The sequence below is a fragment of the Sceloporus undulatus genome, chromosome 1, assembly GCF_019175285.1.
Source record: "Sceloporus undulatus isolate JIND9_A2432 ecotype Alabama chromosome 1, SceUnd_v1.1, whole genome shotgun sequence".
In the NCBI taxonomy this organism is placed as follows: domain Eukaryota; kingdom Metazoa; phylum Chordata; class Lepidosauria; order Squamata; family Phrynosomatidae; genus Sceloporus; species Sceloporus undulatus.
The window spans coordinates 48420702-48440745 of NC_056522.1; the positions used below are offsets into that span (position 1 = coordinate 48420702).

A 20044-nucleotide genomic window follows, 5' to 3' on the forward strand; every position below is an offset into this window, starting at 1 on the left:
ATAATAATAATAATAATAATAATAATAATAATAATAATAATAATAATAATAAATTTTATTTATATACCGCCTCTCCAAAGATTAAGATGGAAGGCTGACTGTATTTTCTTAAAAATCCAAAAAGTACACCTTGATTTTGCCATTTTATATAAGGGAGATCATTTTATTACATCATTATATATAACAGGGACTTGAGCATCCATGGATTTTAGTATCCACAGGGAGTCCTGGAACCAAACTCCAGCAGATACCAAGGGCCCACTGTATTTGAGAAATGTTCCTCTTATGTACATTTTCATTGAGTCTCTCTTGAGTAGAAATCACATTAAATTATCAATATAAATGATCCCCCATTAAGATAATTGCATCCTTTAAAAGTCCTTAATTTGCACACAATTGAAAATGCTTGTTGGCAACAGAGAAGATAAAGAAAAGGTTTAGTGGGTCACCTAAAAAACAAGAGAGTGATCACCATGGACAGCACAGAGCTTGAAAATGTTACTTTTGTTAGACTGCAGCTACCAGAAGCCTGAAACCAGCATGGCAGTACTGGCCGAGAGGTTTTGGAAGTTGTAGTCCAAAAGGTATTTTTTCTAAGCTCTGGAAAAACAGAGGGGATCACATAGATACATTCTATTTTGGAAAATGACTCTTAGATACTCCTGAGTTTTCTCTTTGAACCTTTGCAGGAGCTGCCAATACCTATTTAGGTTAGCTAAAACATAGTCCTTTTAAAACATATGTCCATGCCAATATTTGCAAACAGCTTGAAACCTTTACTTCCAGCAAATTGTGTCACCAGATGGGTTTCCTGACCATTTGCAAGACCTTTCCTAAATACAGCCCCAAACCCATGGCCAGTCTGAAGCTAACTCTCTGAAGTTTCATGTTTTGCATTGTCCTTTGTTTGTTTGTTTGTTTGTTTGTTTGTTTGTTTTAGAGCCATCCCTCATCACTGGCCATGCTGGACCTCCTACACGTGGCTCGTGACATCGCTTGTGGCTGTCAGTATTTGGAAGAAAACCATTTTATTCACAGGTAAGTAGCAGAAGCCATTTACTGTGAAGTGAGCACTTCTCAGTGGTTTATATGTGACTTTCTTGTGAAAGGCTGTGAACCTTTGTGCCATGCGCTGGCAAGGATGGTTGAGTACTACTGCCCCCCAGAGGTTTAGTGCCTCAGTAACCTACAAAGTCACTTAGGAAGCAGATCAGACAATATATTTTGCTGTGCAATACTCAAAGCATGAATATTTGTTTGCCTGTTTTGGAACTATTTTCATATAAGGTATACCGATGTCAATTAAAGAATTAAAGTCCTTTAAAATATAGATTCCAGTTGAAAATGTCTGTTTCCCTGAGGTTGCCAGTGAACCAAGAAAAAAATACTTAATCGAGGGGATTTTTGTTCTTGTTTTTGTTGTGTTTTTTGCCACTTTCTTTTATAGTAGTTGCCACATAATAAATAGAAATGCTATGCTTTCCTTCTCCACTTTTGGTTGTGTGTGTGTTTCAGTCTAGTCGTTGCTGGTTCACAAGTTTTCCAACAGGAATTATTTAGAGAGCTTTATTCCTGTACTGCCAAATCCTCTGCCTTGGCTTTTGTGGGTTTGTTTTTTTAAAAGACAGTGTTCAATAGTCAATTAGTTGTGCCCTTCGTTTTCCAATGCATCAAGCAACTATTCCTCCAAAGACCTTGTTTCACTGATGTCTGTCCATTTCTTAAAATCTGTTTAAAGAATCCTTTCCTTTTCCTTTTTCTTTCTCAGAGACATTGCTGCTCGAAATTGCCTACTTACTTGTAAAGGTCCTGGAAGAATAGCTAAAATTGGAGATTTCGGAATGGCACGGGACATATACAGGTAAAGAAATATAGCTCATTATTAGCATCACTAGGCAGAAGTTACCACTTGAACATGCTATATTGATTTGTCTATCTTAGCTTCTTTACAGGCTTTTATATTTGCTGTACTTAGGGGACTTATAAATGTTTCCAAATACCACCTTGCAGTAGTAACTTTTCCTTTCATTAAGTTAAATTACCCCAGCTTTCTCATATGACTTTCCTCCATCATTGCCCCAGCCTATCATCTTGTATTCTGTTGATAGTGCAGTCCCTTGGCTTCACTTTTTATACACTGAATGGCACAGCCCTGTTGTGAAGTTTCCACCTCCACCTCCACAATGTTGACCTTGTATCCTTCAGTCACTGTGTCATTGTAAATCTTTTCAGTTTACAGCATATAAAAGAAGGGGAAGGGGAAGGGTCAGGAGAATGTAATTACCCAACCTGGAATTTATCCAGGACATTGGGACTGATGATTCAGCAATAGCAGAGAATGCCAAGGAAGGCTTTAATGGCATGCATTTAATCCATAATGCAATGCAACTGTTCCCACAATTGGGGAGTAACTTTATCATATGACATAGTATAGTATGGTATAGTATAACATAGTACAGTATAGCATAGTGTACTGTATATAATATAATATAATATAATATAATATAGTAATATATTTTGTTATGAGCTATCGCAAGTGAAGAAAGCCAAGAAAAAGAAAATAAACTCACCTGAGACATGGTGCTGGAGAAAAGTGCTGAAGATACCATGGACTGCCAAGAAAACAAATAAATGGGTTCTAGAACAGATCAAGCCCAAACTATCCCTGGATGCCAAATTGAGACTGTCGTACTTTGGCCACAACACGAGAAGGCATGACTCATTAGAAAAGACAATAATCCTAGGGAAGGTAGAGGGCTACAGAAGGAGAGGAAGACCACATGCCAGATGGCTGGACTCAGTCAGAGGCCATGGGACTGAAGCTGTAGGAACTTAGCAGAGCACTGGGGGACAGGGAGTCTTGGAGAGGTCTCATCTACAGGGTTGAAATTAACAACAGCAAAGACAATTAACAACAACAATATCCAGGGTTGTCAGGTTTTTAAAGCTGCATATAGGACAGTCAGTTTACCACTTAAAACTAACTGGGGACACATGAGACAGCTTATATTAGGCCTCCTCAGGTTTCATGAGAGAGAGCCTCTCACAAGATCTCCAGGTCCCTATGAGATTTCAAATCTCACAGGAATACCAAAAGCCAGAAAAAGCTTTTGGTGGCTGCTGGTCATGACACAATCAGGAGTATTTATGGCTGTGTGCTGCTCATCAGTGGCAGCAGTCAGAGAGGAAAACGAGTGTGGAGAATGAGAGGGCACCAACCATGCTTTTCAAGAGATGGATCCACACACCATTTGATATTTTATTTGTAGCTGTTTTGCTTCATACCAAATGCATGGCTGGCACTCATTCTCACCAGGCCAAGTAACACAGGACTTGAGGCACCCCATATGACCTTTAAATGGGAGAAGAATTAAGCCTCCAAATACATGATATCTCATATAAAACAAGACACCAGTGAATTCTAGCTATCCCTGTTATTATGCAAAGTATTGTAGGAGGTGTCTTGGTCTCAAATGGCCATTAAATCCAATGAATGCCTGCATTTTTAAAAATTTGTTCTTGGGAGATCTGGCTATGAGGACTGTCACAATGAACACTTGTCCTCTCCAAAATATCCATTGCACTGCCACTCAAGAGAGAACTTCGGAAGAGAACTGATTGATATTTAGTGAGACAAATGGGCAGAGTTTGGTATTTGGTTTTTTTTTTCTTGACAAACTTCTCAATTGACCCTTTGTTCTTCAGTGTAGAATTCTCAAACAAACACAAAGTTCTTAACAATAAAATGTGACATCTACCTAAGGAGAGGGGGGGACTGACTTGATATTCCTCTTTTCAAGCAATGAGAGGAAAGGAGGCCCCAGGATGACCCTGATCAGTCTACATGGTTATTCTGCGGGGCTTTTTACAAACATTTCACCTGTCATGTCATAACTGGGGAGCTGTGGGAGGTAAAACCCATACTGGGTGATATCTCAGAAGAGGGCTGACACCTAGTCAGGCCCTCCTCCTGCTGCAGGAGAAAGAGGTGAGGGCATCCCTCTCAGCTTCACTGTGGTGATGGCTCCCTTTTCAGGAGGAGGCCACCACTGTGGCAAAGGAGAAGGGTCAAGCATGCCCTTTTGCTGCTGTATCATCCAGCAGCTCACCCTCTGCACCAGGTGACATCAGACATGGGGATGCCACTGATTTGAGGTACACAGACAAGGGGTTTGTATACTCCAGTAGTCTCATGGATGCATTGGCACCAAGGCTCACAGCACTGGAGAACCAAGGTCTTTTAGTCTGGCAGGGATGCTGGTGACATCATCTGCCAAATTGCTGCCCCTCAGATTTTCCTCTTCCCTCTGAGGTTAGAATCATAGAATTATAGAGTTGGAAGAAACCACAAGGGCCATCCAGTCCAACCCCCGCCATTCAGGAACTCTCAGTCAAAGCATCCTGACAGATGGCCATCCAGCCTCTGTTTAAAGACCTCCAAGGAGGGAGACTCCACTACACTCCAAGGGAGTGTGTTCCACTGTTGAACAGCCCTTACTGTCAGGAAGTTCCTCCTAATGTTGAGGTGGAATCTCTTTTCCTGTAGCTTACATCCATTGTTCTGGGTCCTAGTCTCTCGAGCAGCAGAAAACAAGCTAGCTCCCTTCTCAATAGCTGTAATAGGTTAGCTGTAATCATCCCTGTACCTGGAGGGGAAATGGATACTCCCAATAACAGTATGGTATTATGAGCTATTGCTGTTGCTATTGGAAGTATTTGGGGATGGAGTGGGTGAATTGGTCTCAAATAAGCATTTAATCCAGTTGAATGCCTCCATTTGTTGGTTATCCTTGGGGCTATGGGGCTGTCATGATAAGCACATGTAGTGTACCACTGGTTTTATTAAAACCATTTCAAGCTGCAAGTGGGTACATCAAATAATTTGGGTTTACCCTTCAATAAGATTCATGAAGGGTGAGAACAGTATTAGATTAATGGGCCTTGCAGGTTCAAGTGTGATGCAGAGAGAGTCAAAATCAGATATGAATAGCAGCCGTAGCAGATTCTGATCAGCAATCATTGCTTTGAATGATGGGATTTCAAGTGTTCATGATTAAAATCCCACATGTCTGCAGGGTTGCCATTTGTCTTGTGCAGGAAAACCTACAGGTGCCCATGTGGCACAGCTAATTTCCCTCATCCTTAGACTTGACTAAACCAACTGCACAGTGCCCACTAATCCCACTTTACAGACATGTCATGGCTCCTCATATTCTGCAGGCTAATGAGAGGGAGAGAAAATGAAATGTAGCCTTGAGCCATATTCTGCCAGAAAAATTGTCTTAGTAAATCAATAAACACCAAAATGTTGCTTGCATGGTACACAACAGTGGAAGGAAGATGGTCTCCATGAGTGAGACTTCCTGCATAGTTTGTCTCCATATTTTTCTATAAATTACAAAAATATATTTTCACCATGAATGTGCCATAGTGCTTTGTAGAGAAAGAAAGAAATGGAAACCACCTTTGGGACCACCAGCTCACTTACAGACACAGACCTGAACCAATGAATAAGAAAATAGTGTATTGGAAATAAAGCTCAAATTTCTTCTTGTTAATTCTCCCTTCCTTCCTAAACAGGGCCAGCTACTACAGAAAAGGAGGTTGTGCAATGCTTCCTGTCAAGTGGATGCCACCTGAGGCCTTCATGGAAGGAATATTTACATCCAAAACAGATACCTGGTAGGCCTGCTTTGATTTTCTATGCATGGCGCCTTATGGATACAGTGGGCCCTTAGTATCTGCTGGGTTTTGGTTCCAGGGCTCCCCGTGGATACCAAAATCCTTGGATGTTCAAGTATCATTATATACAGCGGCATAGTAAAATGGTTTCCCTTATATAAAAAAGCAAAATCAAGGTTTTCTTTTCGGAATTTATATTTTTGAAAATATATTTTCAAGCTCTGGATGACTGAATCTGTGGATAAAGAATCTGTGCATATGGAGAGCCAACTGTACTAATAAATGGTTCCTGTTTTTCTTGTATTATATTTCTGAAGGTCTAACTAGACAGTAGCCTACATCCTATTTTTTAATTTCTGATTAGAGTGGGCACATTGCATCAGTAGGATTTTCCCACATACTGACTCACCTTTCACTAAGTAGTTGAATAAAACTACTATAACTGGGACTGATGAACAGGATCTCAGGCTACATGTTTAGCATATTTTTATAGAGGTATTCCCCTCAAGAGCTAAAGGATATATTTTTGTTGTAGCATGTGATTTTCCTCGCCTATATATCTTGCATTGCTTTGTTTTCTGATTGATCGTTGAAAGATACACACTGGCTTAATGTGTAAATCTGATTGGATGAGGCACATACTTCTGAGGAAATCCCATTGTGGGAGAGAAAACAGGTCAATTATAATAAATACTCATTCCCTTAAACATCTAGTTTAAGGTGCCTAGAAAGGTACAGGTCTCAGTCCAATGTCCTCTATAGCAATGAAGGACACGAAATAGTGTGGCTCATTGCTGTGCCACATAGTAATATCAAAAGCTGAAAATCATTTAAGTGAAAACTGTGCCATGGTTTCTTCCAATGCCACCAGCAACATCCTTTCAGGTAACTGCAGCAACACTGGTATGGAAAGAGGTCGTGATATGACTCATTTTGTATGACCTCAAGCCTTTGACAGTACTGGAAGAAGACACCCTGCAGTGGCTGTAGAGCTATAAAATGAGCCCACCAGCCATAAAATTACAGTGTATAATAACAACACAGTTATCAAGGCTTCTGCACACATTGGTTCCAACCCAAATATGTTTGCATAGGTTTCAGCATATATACTATTTGTCTTATTTCTTGTTTATATCTTTCTCTCTTGTGTCCAGGTCATTTGGAGTGTTGCTGTGGGAAATATTCTCTCTTGGATATATGCCTTATCCCAGCAAAAGTAACCAGGAGGTCCTAGAGTTTGTAACAAGTGGAGGAAGGATGGATCCACCCAAAAACTGTCCTGGCCCGGTGTATGACACTTTTAATGATCTAAATGATCCATAAGTGCAACTCATGTTATGATGTGAACTTTCTGTGCTCTAAAAAATTTCTTTCCTACTGTTCTGATATTTCACCAAGCTGCTAAAACAAATGAGACCTGCAATAAAGTGTTGCAGTATCAAATGCTCTTGTTCAGGGGTCCATACAGTAAAATTATCTTTCAGAATACTCCACTGCACATGAGCACACTACAGTGGGTCCTCCATATTCATTGGGGTTAGGGGCACAAGACCCCCCATGAATGTGGAAAAACCCCAAATAAAAAAAATACTATTTTTTTTAACCTGAGAAAACACCTGTCCAGGAATCTCTAGGTCATCCAGCACAACTCTTTGGTCAACATCTGCCAGAGGTTGACCATAAAATCACACTTGAGAACCTACAAATGGCTAGAGGCATGTTTTCTCTAGCTGTTCTAGTAATGGCTAATTCTTGCAGAGCAACTCTATGGTCAACTTCCAGCAGAGTTGCACTGGAAGACTTAGAGATTCCTAGAGAGAACATACTAATCAAATCTGCAAATAATCAAATACGCAAAAGTCAATGCCACTAAGGTGGAGGGTCAACTATATATAGATTTCCATCTCTTTATCAATAGTCTGTGATTATTCAAAATGTTTACTCTTCACCAAATGGATTTTGGAGTGTTTGCCCACTCCCCTCGCCTGCTTGAGGTTTTTCATCCTGAATATTTGTTTTTAATTTTTACAACTTTATGTTTTGTATTTCTACAAATCTCTTTGGCCCCGTGACATACCTACCTTAATGTGTGTATGGCACCATTCTGATTCTAAGGACATTGAATTTACTTTTTGTCTGTATCATGAGTGAGAGCCATGTGTCCCTAAAAATGTTGTTGCATTTCAGCTCTCATGAACCCTAGCCAGCATAGGCAATGGTTAGGGTTGATGGGAATTGCAGTCAAACATCAGAGCAGACCCAAATTCCCCCACCCACTCATCCTCTCAAGGAGTGTCACCATTAGCTGTAGCGGTCAGCCATTTTGGTGGGTGCCAGCCATTTGCTGATGTCATACTTAGAGTGCTCATCCATTTGCAATAATTCAAGGGTCTTCTCCTTCTCTTGCAAATAGCCTAAGAGCTTCTCACTAAATTTAATTCATGTAATGATATATCATAATGATATGTCCTAATGCTTCCAGGAAATAAATCATCAAAGTTTCCACTATTTTCCTTCTCATATGGACAGTCATTACTTGGGTCACAAGCTAATATACAACCTGCTCCAGCTTAAGTACCTGGATTTTAGCTCATTTTTAAGCATAATTGACTTGAACCAAGTTCAGCTAAGCTTTAGTGTTACTTTCATTGATGTCATCAGACGTTTTCCTGATATATAGAGCAAACACCAGCTTCAAATATTCTGTATTGTTGCGAAGTATTGAGAGCTAGCATGGTGTAGTGGTTTGAGTGTCAGACTATGACTCTGGAGACCGGGATTCAAATTCCCACTCATCCATGGAAATTCATTGGGTGTTCTTGGGCAAGTCACACTCTGTCAGCCTCAGAGGAAGGCAAAGGCAAACCCTGCCTGAACAAATCTCACCAAGAAAACCCTGTGATAAGTTTTTCTGTAGGGGCTGTAGGGGTGTGATAAGTTGGAAATAACTTGAAGGCTCACAACAACAAACTGTACATCCTACTCTTTTAGTCTATGCCCAACAGCTTATAATATCAGTTCATGCATTCAAAAAAGACTTACAGCAAACTGAGAAGTTAGTTCCATTTAATATTATTAGAAGCAATATTTGCAGTAACCTCCTGGCTTTGTTTGCTTGGAAAAAGGAAGCCTTGATAATTTCCATGGGGTGTATGCATGTGCACAGTGTTTCTGCCTTTGATGAATGAAACAAATTTTAAATGACGACTTCCTCATCTTATTAATACATATGAGAGTCAAGAGACATGACAAAGCTAAGTTTGTGACTCGAAATGTTAGAGCTGTAATAAAGACATTTACTAGAATAGAAATTTTGGCCCGATACAGACGGGCCCTGCAGCACATACTGATGACGTGCTAGGGTTGCCTTGGGGCAGCGCTTGCAGATGCCCCTTAACTCTAGCACGTCGTCATTGTGTCAAAATGGTGGCACCTTGTATAGAAGGGTGCCGCCATTGTTACGCAAGTGCTGCGCAGTATCCGCAGAGTGCCATGTGACGCTTGTGTAATGAGTGTGCCAGTGGCGCACTTGTTACGCGGTCACTGCCACGTAAAAACAACCCGCTTTTTTAGGGTTCTTTTTCCATCGGCGGGAAGCCACGCCATTTGGCAGCTGCAGTTTCCTGCCAACGGAAAAACTGCTGCCACCAGCCCGGACTACATCACAGGTATGTACCAGATCTTAGTTAGACTTGGAATTGAAATTTATTTAGGTTTGGATCCTATTGGTAGGCCCTAGTAGTGTAGAGCAATTGAATCAATTGTTGCAACATAAATCAACATTTACAGTATATAAATCTCATTAATTCAGTGGTTCTACTGCACTTGAGACTAACAATAGGATTTAGGCCTAATGTATGGATTCCATGAATTGGCAAAAAGACAATTCAGTGGGTCTGAGAGAAAAATCAAGTTTGAACTCTCCAAAGTAATAAAAAAAGATTTAACTCAGGCTATCATACTTTGGATATATCATGAGAGGACTCATTGGAAAAAAGATCATAACACTTGGTAAATAGGAAGGCAAATATGAATATCACATTACAAATGGACTCAGTCAAGACATCCGCAGCCCTGAATATGCAAGTCTTGAACATGACTATTGACAACTAGGGCTCTTGGAGGTCTCACATTTATAGAATCACCATAAGTCAAAACTAATTTAGCTAGTTCCTTTACCTTCAGTTTTAAAAAAAACCAAAACTATGCCCAAGATCTTGTATCAGAGACGTAGTGTAATATCATCCCCGGCCCTGATTTCCCAAACCTATCTTAACAAGCCAACAAGTACAACAAGCAGTGGATGTCTGTTCGATTGGCAATCTGCAGAGTAATGAGGAAAGCAAGAAGAGCCCTGCTTCTGGCTGTTGCTCCCAGAGATCTCTGGCAGGAAAAGTCTGAAAGCTCTTGAAATTGCTAGCAGAGCAAACCTCCATTACTTGGTGTGGCTGCTGGCTGTTAAGGTCGGTTTGGAGAGGCATTTGTGGCTATGACAGTAGTACTACAATAATAAACATGAACATCAGACAGTTGTGAATATGTAAGTCTAGCTTATACATTTGTAACTGCTCAACAAGATGCCAGCCTAGGTGTCTGCCTAAATCCCATTTCCTACCATTTACCATTTGGTCTCCTGTTGCTGTTGTAGGTATCGGATAATGACCCAGTGCTGGCAACATCAGCCTGAGGACAGGCCAAATTTTGCCATAATATTGGAGAGGATTGAATACTGCACCCAGGTATCTGCATCTACTTGGCTCTGTTACCTGATGTTATTCTTTTACATGTCATAATACAGTGATATTTTGCCTTAAGTACCCAGGCTGCCCACACTGACAATGGCTTCTCTGCAGAAGAAAGGGCTATTAGAGCAATTGCTCTTGCCTAATTCCTTACCCTAAATAAGGTGGTTATAATGAAAACCATGCATGGGCCAGTAGAGGTGAAGTGCCTGTCACTTCCTTTCAGATTCTGGCTACCTTTTCAAACAGAGCCAGGGAACATGTGGCCTTCCAAATTCCATTGGATTGCAGCTTCCCTTCTCCCTCAAGAGTGACTGTGCAGGCTAGGACTGACAGGAGTTGCCGTCTAACAACATCTGGAGGACACAAGGTGAAGTCTATAGTGCTGGCAACAGGTGCTCAGTGTTGGCACATAACAAGGATAATGTGAACATGGGATTCTCCAAGACATTTGGTCAAGCTCCCTTATTCGGAAGGGAGAACTCGTGATAACTGCAAATGAAGTGGCCATGAAGAGAAGTCTACCTGCTCTCTTGCTTTTACTGTTTTCTTGTTCCCACTAACAGGGAAAGAAAAGGAATTATCCTACCCTGTCACTCCTGTCCATGGTGGCAGAACAGCCTAGAAAGGGTTGCTGGACTTATATTAATGTTTTCCCTATGCTCCTTATCAGCACTAACTCCAGAGGGTTTGGGAGGAGGGGATGAGGCAAGTTGCTGTCCATGAACTCTTCATTGTCTTCTTTGTCACTGTTGTTGCTGCTGTCCATTTGCATGCTTTTTTCCCACCTGGGCCCAGTCCACTCAACCACCAAGAAGCAGAGTGCATGGCAACAGGAGGATGCTGTTCTCTAGTCATTGGTTGTATGGAAAGATGGAAGAATAGGCAACCACAGCAAGAAGTGTCAGCAAAAAGAACAAGGTGGTCTGGTAGTCAGCAGTAGGGCTCCTGTAGGGGTCCTCAGTATGTGTCCAGTGGTGCTGATCCTTGATTCTGGTCACACCCTTTTATCGACTGTCCTTCTACACATAATCAATTAGCATAGAATTTACATGAACTCATCCGTGTAAACCTGGATATGTTTGAGCCTTCAGTTATTGCAAAATCAGTGTCAGAAAATGTACACTTGATTGCAATAACTAGTATAGTCCAGATTCATATTCCTTCTGCCTTTATTTAATATTTATAACCCCCACAAGCAATGCAACATGGTCATAAATGAATTGTTATTTTTCAATAGTTAAATAACTTATGTATCCCAGTAAGTTAAAAAAAATGCAAGCAACTGGAAGAGCCTGGCTGAATTAGACCAAAGCCCTGACTTAGGCCCGGTACAAACTGGTGCCTTGCACCAGCCTGGGTCCAAATTTAAGGCTCGGGAGAGTGAAACATCTGCACACTCCTGAGACCTACCACACTGTCCAGGTGCCACCATGGCTCATCCCCGTCCACATGGTGGCCGGCATGATGATGTACATGCGGTGCCATGTCCAAATGGCCCCGTGCTGCACGTACGACATTGGTGCATGCGAAGGTGCCAATGGCACCCTGGGTGCCTCCTAGAAAGAACCCGCTGAAAGCGGGTTCTTTTTACTCCTTGTGGAGGCCGCAGCGTTTGGTTGATGCAGCCTCCATCCAGGGTGAAAATGGGTGACTGCAGGCCGCCCTTTCAAGGCAGTCTGTCCAGCCCCTTACCTAACATTGTCTCCCCCAGTGGCTAATATGAAACCTATAGGAAGCCCCACAAGGCAGGACATGGGAGTAATAGCTCTTTTTCATTTTTGCTTCTAAGCAACTGGAACCTCTGATTATGTGGATTATTAGAAGTAATAACAGATGTTGATGGATATATCCCCTGTGAATTTGACTAATCCTTTCTCAAAGTCATTAGTTCCAGCAGCCAACACCTGAGGTTATGGAAGCAAATTTCATAAATCGAGGGTGGAGAACATATGGTCCTCCCAGAGTTGTTGAGCTATATGAGCACCATTATAAGGCTAATGAGAAATATAGTTAGTATCTGGAGGTCATACATTGCCCACCCTGTCATAAATTAATTCCACATTGTGTGAAGCTGAGGTTGCCTGTTGAGAAATTTCTGCCAGTCAGTTTGAGTGGTTGATCATATATTCTGCTATTATGGAATTGGGGAGGGGATTATCTCTTCTGTTGATTAATCCAGCAGTATATCTGAATCTCAAGAATTAAGAGAAAGAAAGACATGTATTATAAGTTCTTCATTGTTCTGCCCTGTAGGATCCTGATGTCATCAATACTGTTCTGCCTGTGGAATATGGTCCATGCATTGAAGAAGAAGAAAAGATTCCAGTCCGTCCTGAAGACCCAGAAGCAATTCCTCCTCTGTTAGTCTTGCCACAGCAAGAGAAAAGGGGTGCTGAACAACTCCTGCCATCCCCTCTCTCTTTGGCTTTAGCCATCCAGCCAGGAAAGCCTCTCATGAAAGTGGCTGGCGTTGAGCAACCACCAGTCCGGGCTAATGTACAGGCACCCTTGGAAGGAGGACATGTCAACATGGCATACGCTCAGTCCAACCCTGCAACTGAGCTCCATAAAGGTGGGGGGTCCAGAAACAAACCCACCAATCTCTGGAACCCGACGTATGGCTCTTGGTTTTCAGAGAAACCAGTTGTCAAAAACACTTCACAGGTGGAAAAAGAGGCAACTGAAAGAGAAGGTTCAGGGCACGAAGGGAACAGTACTTTGGGACCCAGCATTGTGGCTGGACGGCTACCAAGCTCCTCCCTTCTTCTAGAACCATCTTCGCTGACAGCCAGTGTTAAAGAAGTGCCTCTGTTCAGGCTCCGCCATTTCCCCTGTGGGAATGTTAACTATGGATACCAACAGCAGGGCTTGCCTTTGGAAACCTCGGCCTCACCCTTGTGCCAGCAGTTACGAGGGCCCTCACCTTAGAAACCTGGTCCATCTGGGGTCTTGAAAGTCTCCAGTTCTCTTGACTTTCTTCCTGTGTGAGCCATGACTCATGAGCCTTGGAGTAAACCTCAGTATCATCCATACAGCAAGCATGAGAACAAGAAGATTCCCTTCTGTTATGTGCCAATATGCTCTGAAGTGGCATCCTTTGAAACTATGCTTTTTTCCAGCACTCAAGAAGCTTCAGTTTTTCAGAGCCCCTTCCTACACACACACACACACACACACACACACACACACACACACATCAGTATTATCAGCAAGGCCCCATTCTCAGTTGCATAAAATCATCTGCATGGTTGTTATGCTATGTGCTTTCCCATGCACCGTTTCCTCTTGGTTGTTTGTGTGCTGTTTCAGGACTCACAGTCCAAGTGTTTAATGTGTGGAGATTTCCTCTACTGCCAGATGCAAAATATGGAAATCCCTCTTGATGTCAGAGATTTGAGGAGAGGATGGGGAAAAGTCATATTCATAACAAGAAACAATGTTATCTCTGAAAGGGCACATAGCCAATGCAGCTACAGAGTGCCCCTTCTACAAAAACCATGGTATCATTGGCAAGAAAACTAAGTTGATCACACTGCTTTCATTCCCAAGAAGGACATTGCAGAAAATTGAATAACATGATAATATTATATAATGCATCTTGATGAAAATATGACATCCTGTTAATACTGTAATGGGACAACAAAGAGCAAGCATCATTCAGTGTGTATTCATTTTTAGGGGGTTATGCTACATTTTAGAGCAGGGGCTGGGAACCTTTGAGATTTGGAACTAACACTCTTGCATTCCTTTAACATCCATTGTGTTGGCTGTGTTTAGCTGAAAAGAGCTGAACTCAGAAACATTTGAAAGGTCAAAGGTTCTTTCTCCCTAATTTCAAGGCTGAGGAAAAGACTAGCAAGACAGTAAAATCCCGCTTGTAAAAGAAGGAAATCACTAGTGTTATGTATACATTAACAGTGTGCAGGTAGAATTTGTACAGATGGTAAAGCACAGATATAGCTCTAAATTATGTTGTTCTGCACCAGGATATTATTATTTATTAATGCAGCAACAACTATGTACGCATGCCACTTTAGGGGCTGTGCAAAAAGGTTTGTGAAATAGGAGTATTTTGAGAAGGGATGTTTTAGATCATCAGCCACTGACCATCCCTCAGTCATGGATCTGTTGGAATCAATATGCACACTAAAAAATCACCACTTGAGTATCAAGGCTGGAATAACTGACTATTTCAGTATGTTGTCCAACTCACCCAACATACCATAGACCAAACTTTGAGCATACTTCAAAAGCTTCTGTGAAGATTAACAAAAAAGCTTGTCAAAGTAACCTCCTATGAAGCAGGTGCCAAAATTCATCTTACATAAGCAACATAACTAATGGATTCGGGAGGCACTGGTCATGCTTGTTGCATAAGCACGACTGGTATCACAAATTCGTAGGTTACTTCACTGTTGCAGGCAGATAAGTTGACATGCTGTCCTTCAGGATATAGGAGAAATAATTTCAACCTTGGATCTCCAGACTCATTAAACAATGGGGATAATCTGCTGCATATACCTCAATGAAGTTAAGTGGGAAATGTACATGGTCATACCAGCCTGGCTCTCACATTATTCCAATGGATACTATAAAGGAGAATGAAAACTAGTTTATGCCTAATGCCTCTGTGTCAAGGGCTTATAATACTCCTTCCACTAAATAAATGCAGCTGCAATTCTGTGCACAGTTACACTACGTAAGACACATTGATTTGATTGGGATTTTATATGCAAAGGAAGAAGCCTGACCTTCTTGAATGATAGGCAAAAAAACATCCACATTCCATGGAAGGAGCAGTAAATCAATGAGACAATGAGCCTGAATTCTTAATAAATTACAGTTGAAAAAATCTAATCATGGATCCCAATTTCACAATAATAGGTCTTGTTCTGTTCACGGGATGACCAAGAACCTTGAAGCGTAGCTCAAACAGCTCAAGCTTGACCCTAATTTTCAGCCTGCAGTCACTGGCAGTCTTTGTTTCTTGTGTTCATAAAGCAGTTCTGTCCTAGCCATGACTTAGAAAGTTTTATTTTTAAGATCAGCATCCCTGTTTATTGCAGCAGAAGCAAAGTATATAGGTTAGTAATTCCACAGCTCTTGTGCTCAACACTGCCATTTGCTCACAGCAGGGGGCATGCGCCACCTGCATGAATTGCCTTTGGGGGTAATTATTAAACATAGACCATGAGACTCTGTAAGATGCAAGAGATACGTGAAACATTTCTCATCTGCTAAGAGTATAAAGGAGTACTCATCTGCATTCCTGCATTGTCCTTACGAACCACTGCTGCATGGTTTTTCATGTACATAAATCCAATGGCATATTGCAGGAGGCTCTCCCTGCCCCACAGTCAGATTGTTTTGTTACAGTCTTGGTAGATTTTAGAGGTCAAGGGAAGTATCTAAAATCAGCAGGCCTCCCCCAGCCATCCCAATATAATAGGGAAATAAAGGAAGGGCTTGGTTTTATGCTGATACTTGTTTGGGAAGCTTAGACCCATCAACGTAAGCAGAACTTCAGAACAACCATCAGCAGGGTTATTTATAGGGCTGGCTCATTGCTGAAATGGAACAGTCAATCCTCTTAAATATCTAGCACAGGTGGGTGATAAAGGATTTGAGTCACCCTGCAGCAGAATAACATCACACTAGTATAACTAGAGCAGCATTTCACTGTAAGGCAGACACTACATTAGCCTAAACTCAAATGCAGACAATAATGCTGGCTGCAATAGCATCAGAAATAAATGGGAACAGTGGAGTTTCATACAAAGATACTTTATCCCCCACAGGCTCCTATTGCCTTAGGCAGAAGTCATTTCCAACACATGATCATGCGAGGCAGCAAGGAGTATGGATCAGCTGAACATTTATTACCATCTCAGCTTTCTAAATGCTTTTCCTTTGTCTGCTCAGAGACTTGGGGCTGATTACAAGATAGTGTAACCTTTGAAGGCACTTTAGAGAATACACCAGAGAGTGTACAAATGACCCTATCAGGCCTTTGAGCAACAATGAGTGGGACATTAGATGTTGCTGTAACATATAGGACTTAGAAGCCCTTCAGTAGTTTCAACGCAACAATCATTCCGGGAATATTATGTGCCCCTATTATCAATTGCACAATACATTTCATTATGACAAAAACAGAATGAAGGATGGCAAGTCACAGCAGGGAATAGAATTAGTTAGCCATGGTGCCATAAGAAAAGTTGAGCAAAAAGCAAGTTAGCTGGGGAGGGGATAGCCCACCCAAAATGTTCATCCTGTTTGCAGGTGTCAACACAGAGTGACGTTAGAGGTGTGAGACCCCCTTCTAACATCTCTAACATCATCTCAGATTCAACAATTTTAGAAGACAACTACTCAATACCCAGTGGGTGTCATTTCCTTACTCTTCCCCTTATCAATGGAAAATACCCCCTCCATTTTCTATAGGACTTTCCCCAAAGTTAAGTACACATAGGAGCGACACACCACCTAACACAGCATCACAGACTACTTCCCTTTCAATCTAATTTAGTGGGTGTTTAATGGATGGTAAGGCATTAACATGTTCATTTTTCAGTGCATGACTCTGGCTATTAAGAATTTCCTTTGGGGTATCCGTTCCTGAAAGCAAGGCCATCAGCTATGCCTAAACCTTGAGAAACTACCACCATTTCAATGTCTTCTCACAACTGTATCACCCCATACATAAATGTCTAAACCAGATGATGTCTTTTTAGGTGGAGGAAAACCCTCCATACCCAATCCCAACCTCTCCTTCTGTATCAAAGCTTTGTCATTAGGAATGTGTGCCACATTTGTACAGATGCTTATGCAACATTGCTCATAAATCAAGGGCCTTTGCATTTCAGGGATCCTTCTCAAGATAAAATACTAATATATGGTCACTGTATTTTGTATTGTATTTGTATTGTAATCAAGTGTAGTGAAGCTAAAGGCATGGAAACAAAATAAAATGACTATAAAGGAAAGCTTGAGTTTGTGTATTATCTTTACATGAATTCACCAAATCAATTAGCTCTTTACAGGGTCAGAACACAAATGGATAAAAGGCTTAGCCAGCATGCAAAGTGCAAGTAATAGCTGACCATCTAGCTACCAACAAGGTAGCAACATTTTAATTGAGAAACTGTAACAGACAACCTTCTATGAAATGAAAAATTCTTATTTGGGTTGCAAAAACAAAACAAGTTTCGACTGAACAAGAACTACTGTAATCCAGGTTACTTGGTTACACATCCATTAATCCAGCTGGGAAGGTGTCAGCTGTGTTCAATACTTTGCAAATGTTCCTTTAGGGCTTGGATTTACAGCACTGATATGATGGTAAATTGTTTTTACATTAATTACTATCAATCCATGTATTATGCAAGTATGTAGTTAGTGGGCAGAGGATGTAAACAATGCAGTTATTTCATGTTCATGGTATTTCTTGGTGGTTGTGTTTGGCCCTAGTGATACATTCATTTTCCTTATAATGTGCATCAGCATACTTCTGGAAACATTGTGCAGCTAATGATAAAAGGTTTCTACCCACATTTTAAAGAGTACGGAGGAAATGTAAGCTAGACTACAGCACCTAAGCTTTTCATTGCAATTTGGCAGACAATCTATAGTGTCTTCATTGGTTCAACTGTTCCCACAAGCTTCCTGAAACAGAATTTAAGAATTCTTGGGCATTATTTCAGCACTGTTAAGAACCAAATATAAATCTCTCCATTTTATATTACAAATATTTTTGTGTTATATTGGGTGATGGGTGGTGGTGGAGAGAATGAGATCCAGACAGAAAAGTTACACTTTGTGTTATTCATCTGCTTACAAATATTCTATTTTCACACACTGAGACCAAAGGCAGCAAACAAGCAGGTAGCAATCACATAACCTGATTTACTTCTAAGTGGATAGGCATACAATTGCACCATAAAAGCTGATAACATTACAGTAATGTAACATGCCTGAGTCAAATACAAACTGCTTCCTACTCAGAGTGAGACAAGTAATGTTTGCTCTGACACAAACTAGGAGTGAGGAAATGTTATCACATGGGGAAAACTGAAAATTTAAAACGGTAAGAACCTGTGATTATCCAGCATGTTAGGCGCTATTGCGCGATCCATTTTCACACAACACTGTGCACAAACCACTAAGAATCTGACCAGAAAGAGACGTGAACCAGCAATTAGTCATTTTCAGGAAAATATTGTCAATTCATTTCCATTTCTTTCACAATATCACTTTTTTGTGCAATTGCTCTAGTGTGAAAGCTATTTGTGGTTTATTCATGGGATTCTCAGTTTTTGTACTTGTTGCTAGATTTCCCATTGTTCTTTGGGGCGAGTTTACTTCCAGTGCTGCTTTGTCCTGCCCAGTTGCTGAGAGGATAGCAGCCTTTTCTGCTTTTTTAAAAAAAATTCCTATCTTTTGGGTAATGTTTTGTTCTTTTTACTTAGGTTGGATGCCATTTCTGGGAAAGTTAGGAACTGTACAGTATATTTTCATAAAGAAAATTGTGTAAATAAAATTTGAGTGATTTTGTTTGCTGCCATGTGTGCTCTGGTGACTTCTGGTGATACAGGTACTTCGTCTGTGCACACGTGCAAAAATGTGATTCCCAAACCATCAACGGGATTTACACGTATCTCTGTGAAAACTAAATGTGCATTCTACCCTCTTTCTCACTTTAGTAATGAGCAGCTAACGCGTTATTGTGTTCTGTGTGTGAAAATGATTCACACATTTGCACGCTTTTGCAGGATACAGACATTTTAATCCAAGGGTAGGCAACCTTTTTGAGCCGGGAGCCAGGTTGCTGTCCCTCAGACAACTGGGGGGCTGAAGCCAATAAATAAATAAATAAATAAATTTTTAAAAAATTAAATACATAAATAAACCGGGACAAATGTAGGACAACATTTTCAAATGGAGGTGACTTTTTATAAAAATAGAGGACACGCAAAAAAATGTGCTGATTTTTTTAACAAATGTTAATATAAATGCATGTTTCTGAGGCTTCTATAGACAATTGCCCCCTTGTCCCCCTGTCCCCCTTGCCCCCGCTTCCGCCCCTTGCCCCCACTTGCTCCCCCCTGCCCCCAAGGTTTCCCACGCGAGAGGTCCTGCTGCTGATTGCCACCGGCGCGGGGCCCTTGGCCTCTCGTGCAAGAGGCCAAAGGCCCTGCAAGAGAGCTTCTGCCGCCAATTGCCGGCAGCAATCGGTGGCAGGACCAGGCTGGGGCCGGTCCCAAGGCCTCGCCGGGCCGCATCCGGCCCGTGGGCCGGGGGTTGCTGACCCCTGTTTTAATCATTATCGGGATAGAGGTACATATGGTCCCCATGTGATAAACTCCTCAGTTGTTTTTCAGTTGTCTAGGGTTCCCAGAACACCCTCCTAGTGTCATTTTTTTAAAAGGCTAAATATGTTCCCCTACACTCTGAGGACATGGGGGCAATTTCACCATGAGGGGATAGGTCATTTTAGGTCCAGGAAAGGCCTTTTTCTAACTGAAAAGCAAAAAGACCTCCAGCCTAGGAGATAAACACTGGGTATAATTTGTTTTAGGGGGCGGAAAATGAAAAACCATAAAGTTAAAAATAAGTGA

General features: G+C 41.3%; 1 protein-coding gene across 1 annotated transcript in view; it reads left to right on the forward strand.

Moving 5' to 3' along the window:
• LOC121919379 (ALK tyrosine kinase receptor-like) overlaps window positions 1-16688 on the forward strand; it is a 131808-nt gene extending 115120 nt beyond the window's left edge. The window contains exons 16-21 of the mRNA XM_042445927.1: window positions 941-1038; window positions 1769-1861; window positions 5581-5682; window positions 6837-6971; window positions 10331-10421; window positions 12681-16688. Coding sequence (XP_042301861.1) covers window positions 941-1038; window positions 1769-1861; window positions 5581-5682; window positions 6837-6971; window positions 10331-10421; window positions 12681-13355 — 1194 coding nt within the window. The 3' untranslated portion in view covers window positions 13356-16688. The remainder of the gene's footprint in view (window positions 1-940; window positions 1039-1768; window positions 1862-5580; window positions 5683-6836; window positions 6972-10330; window positions 10422-12680) is intronic.
• Window positions 16689-20044: the final 3356 nt, after the last annotated feature.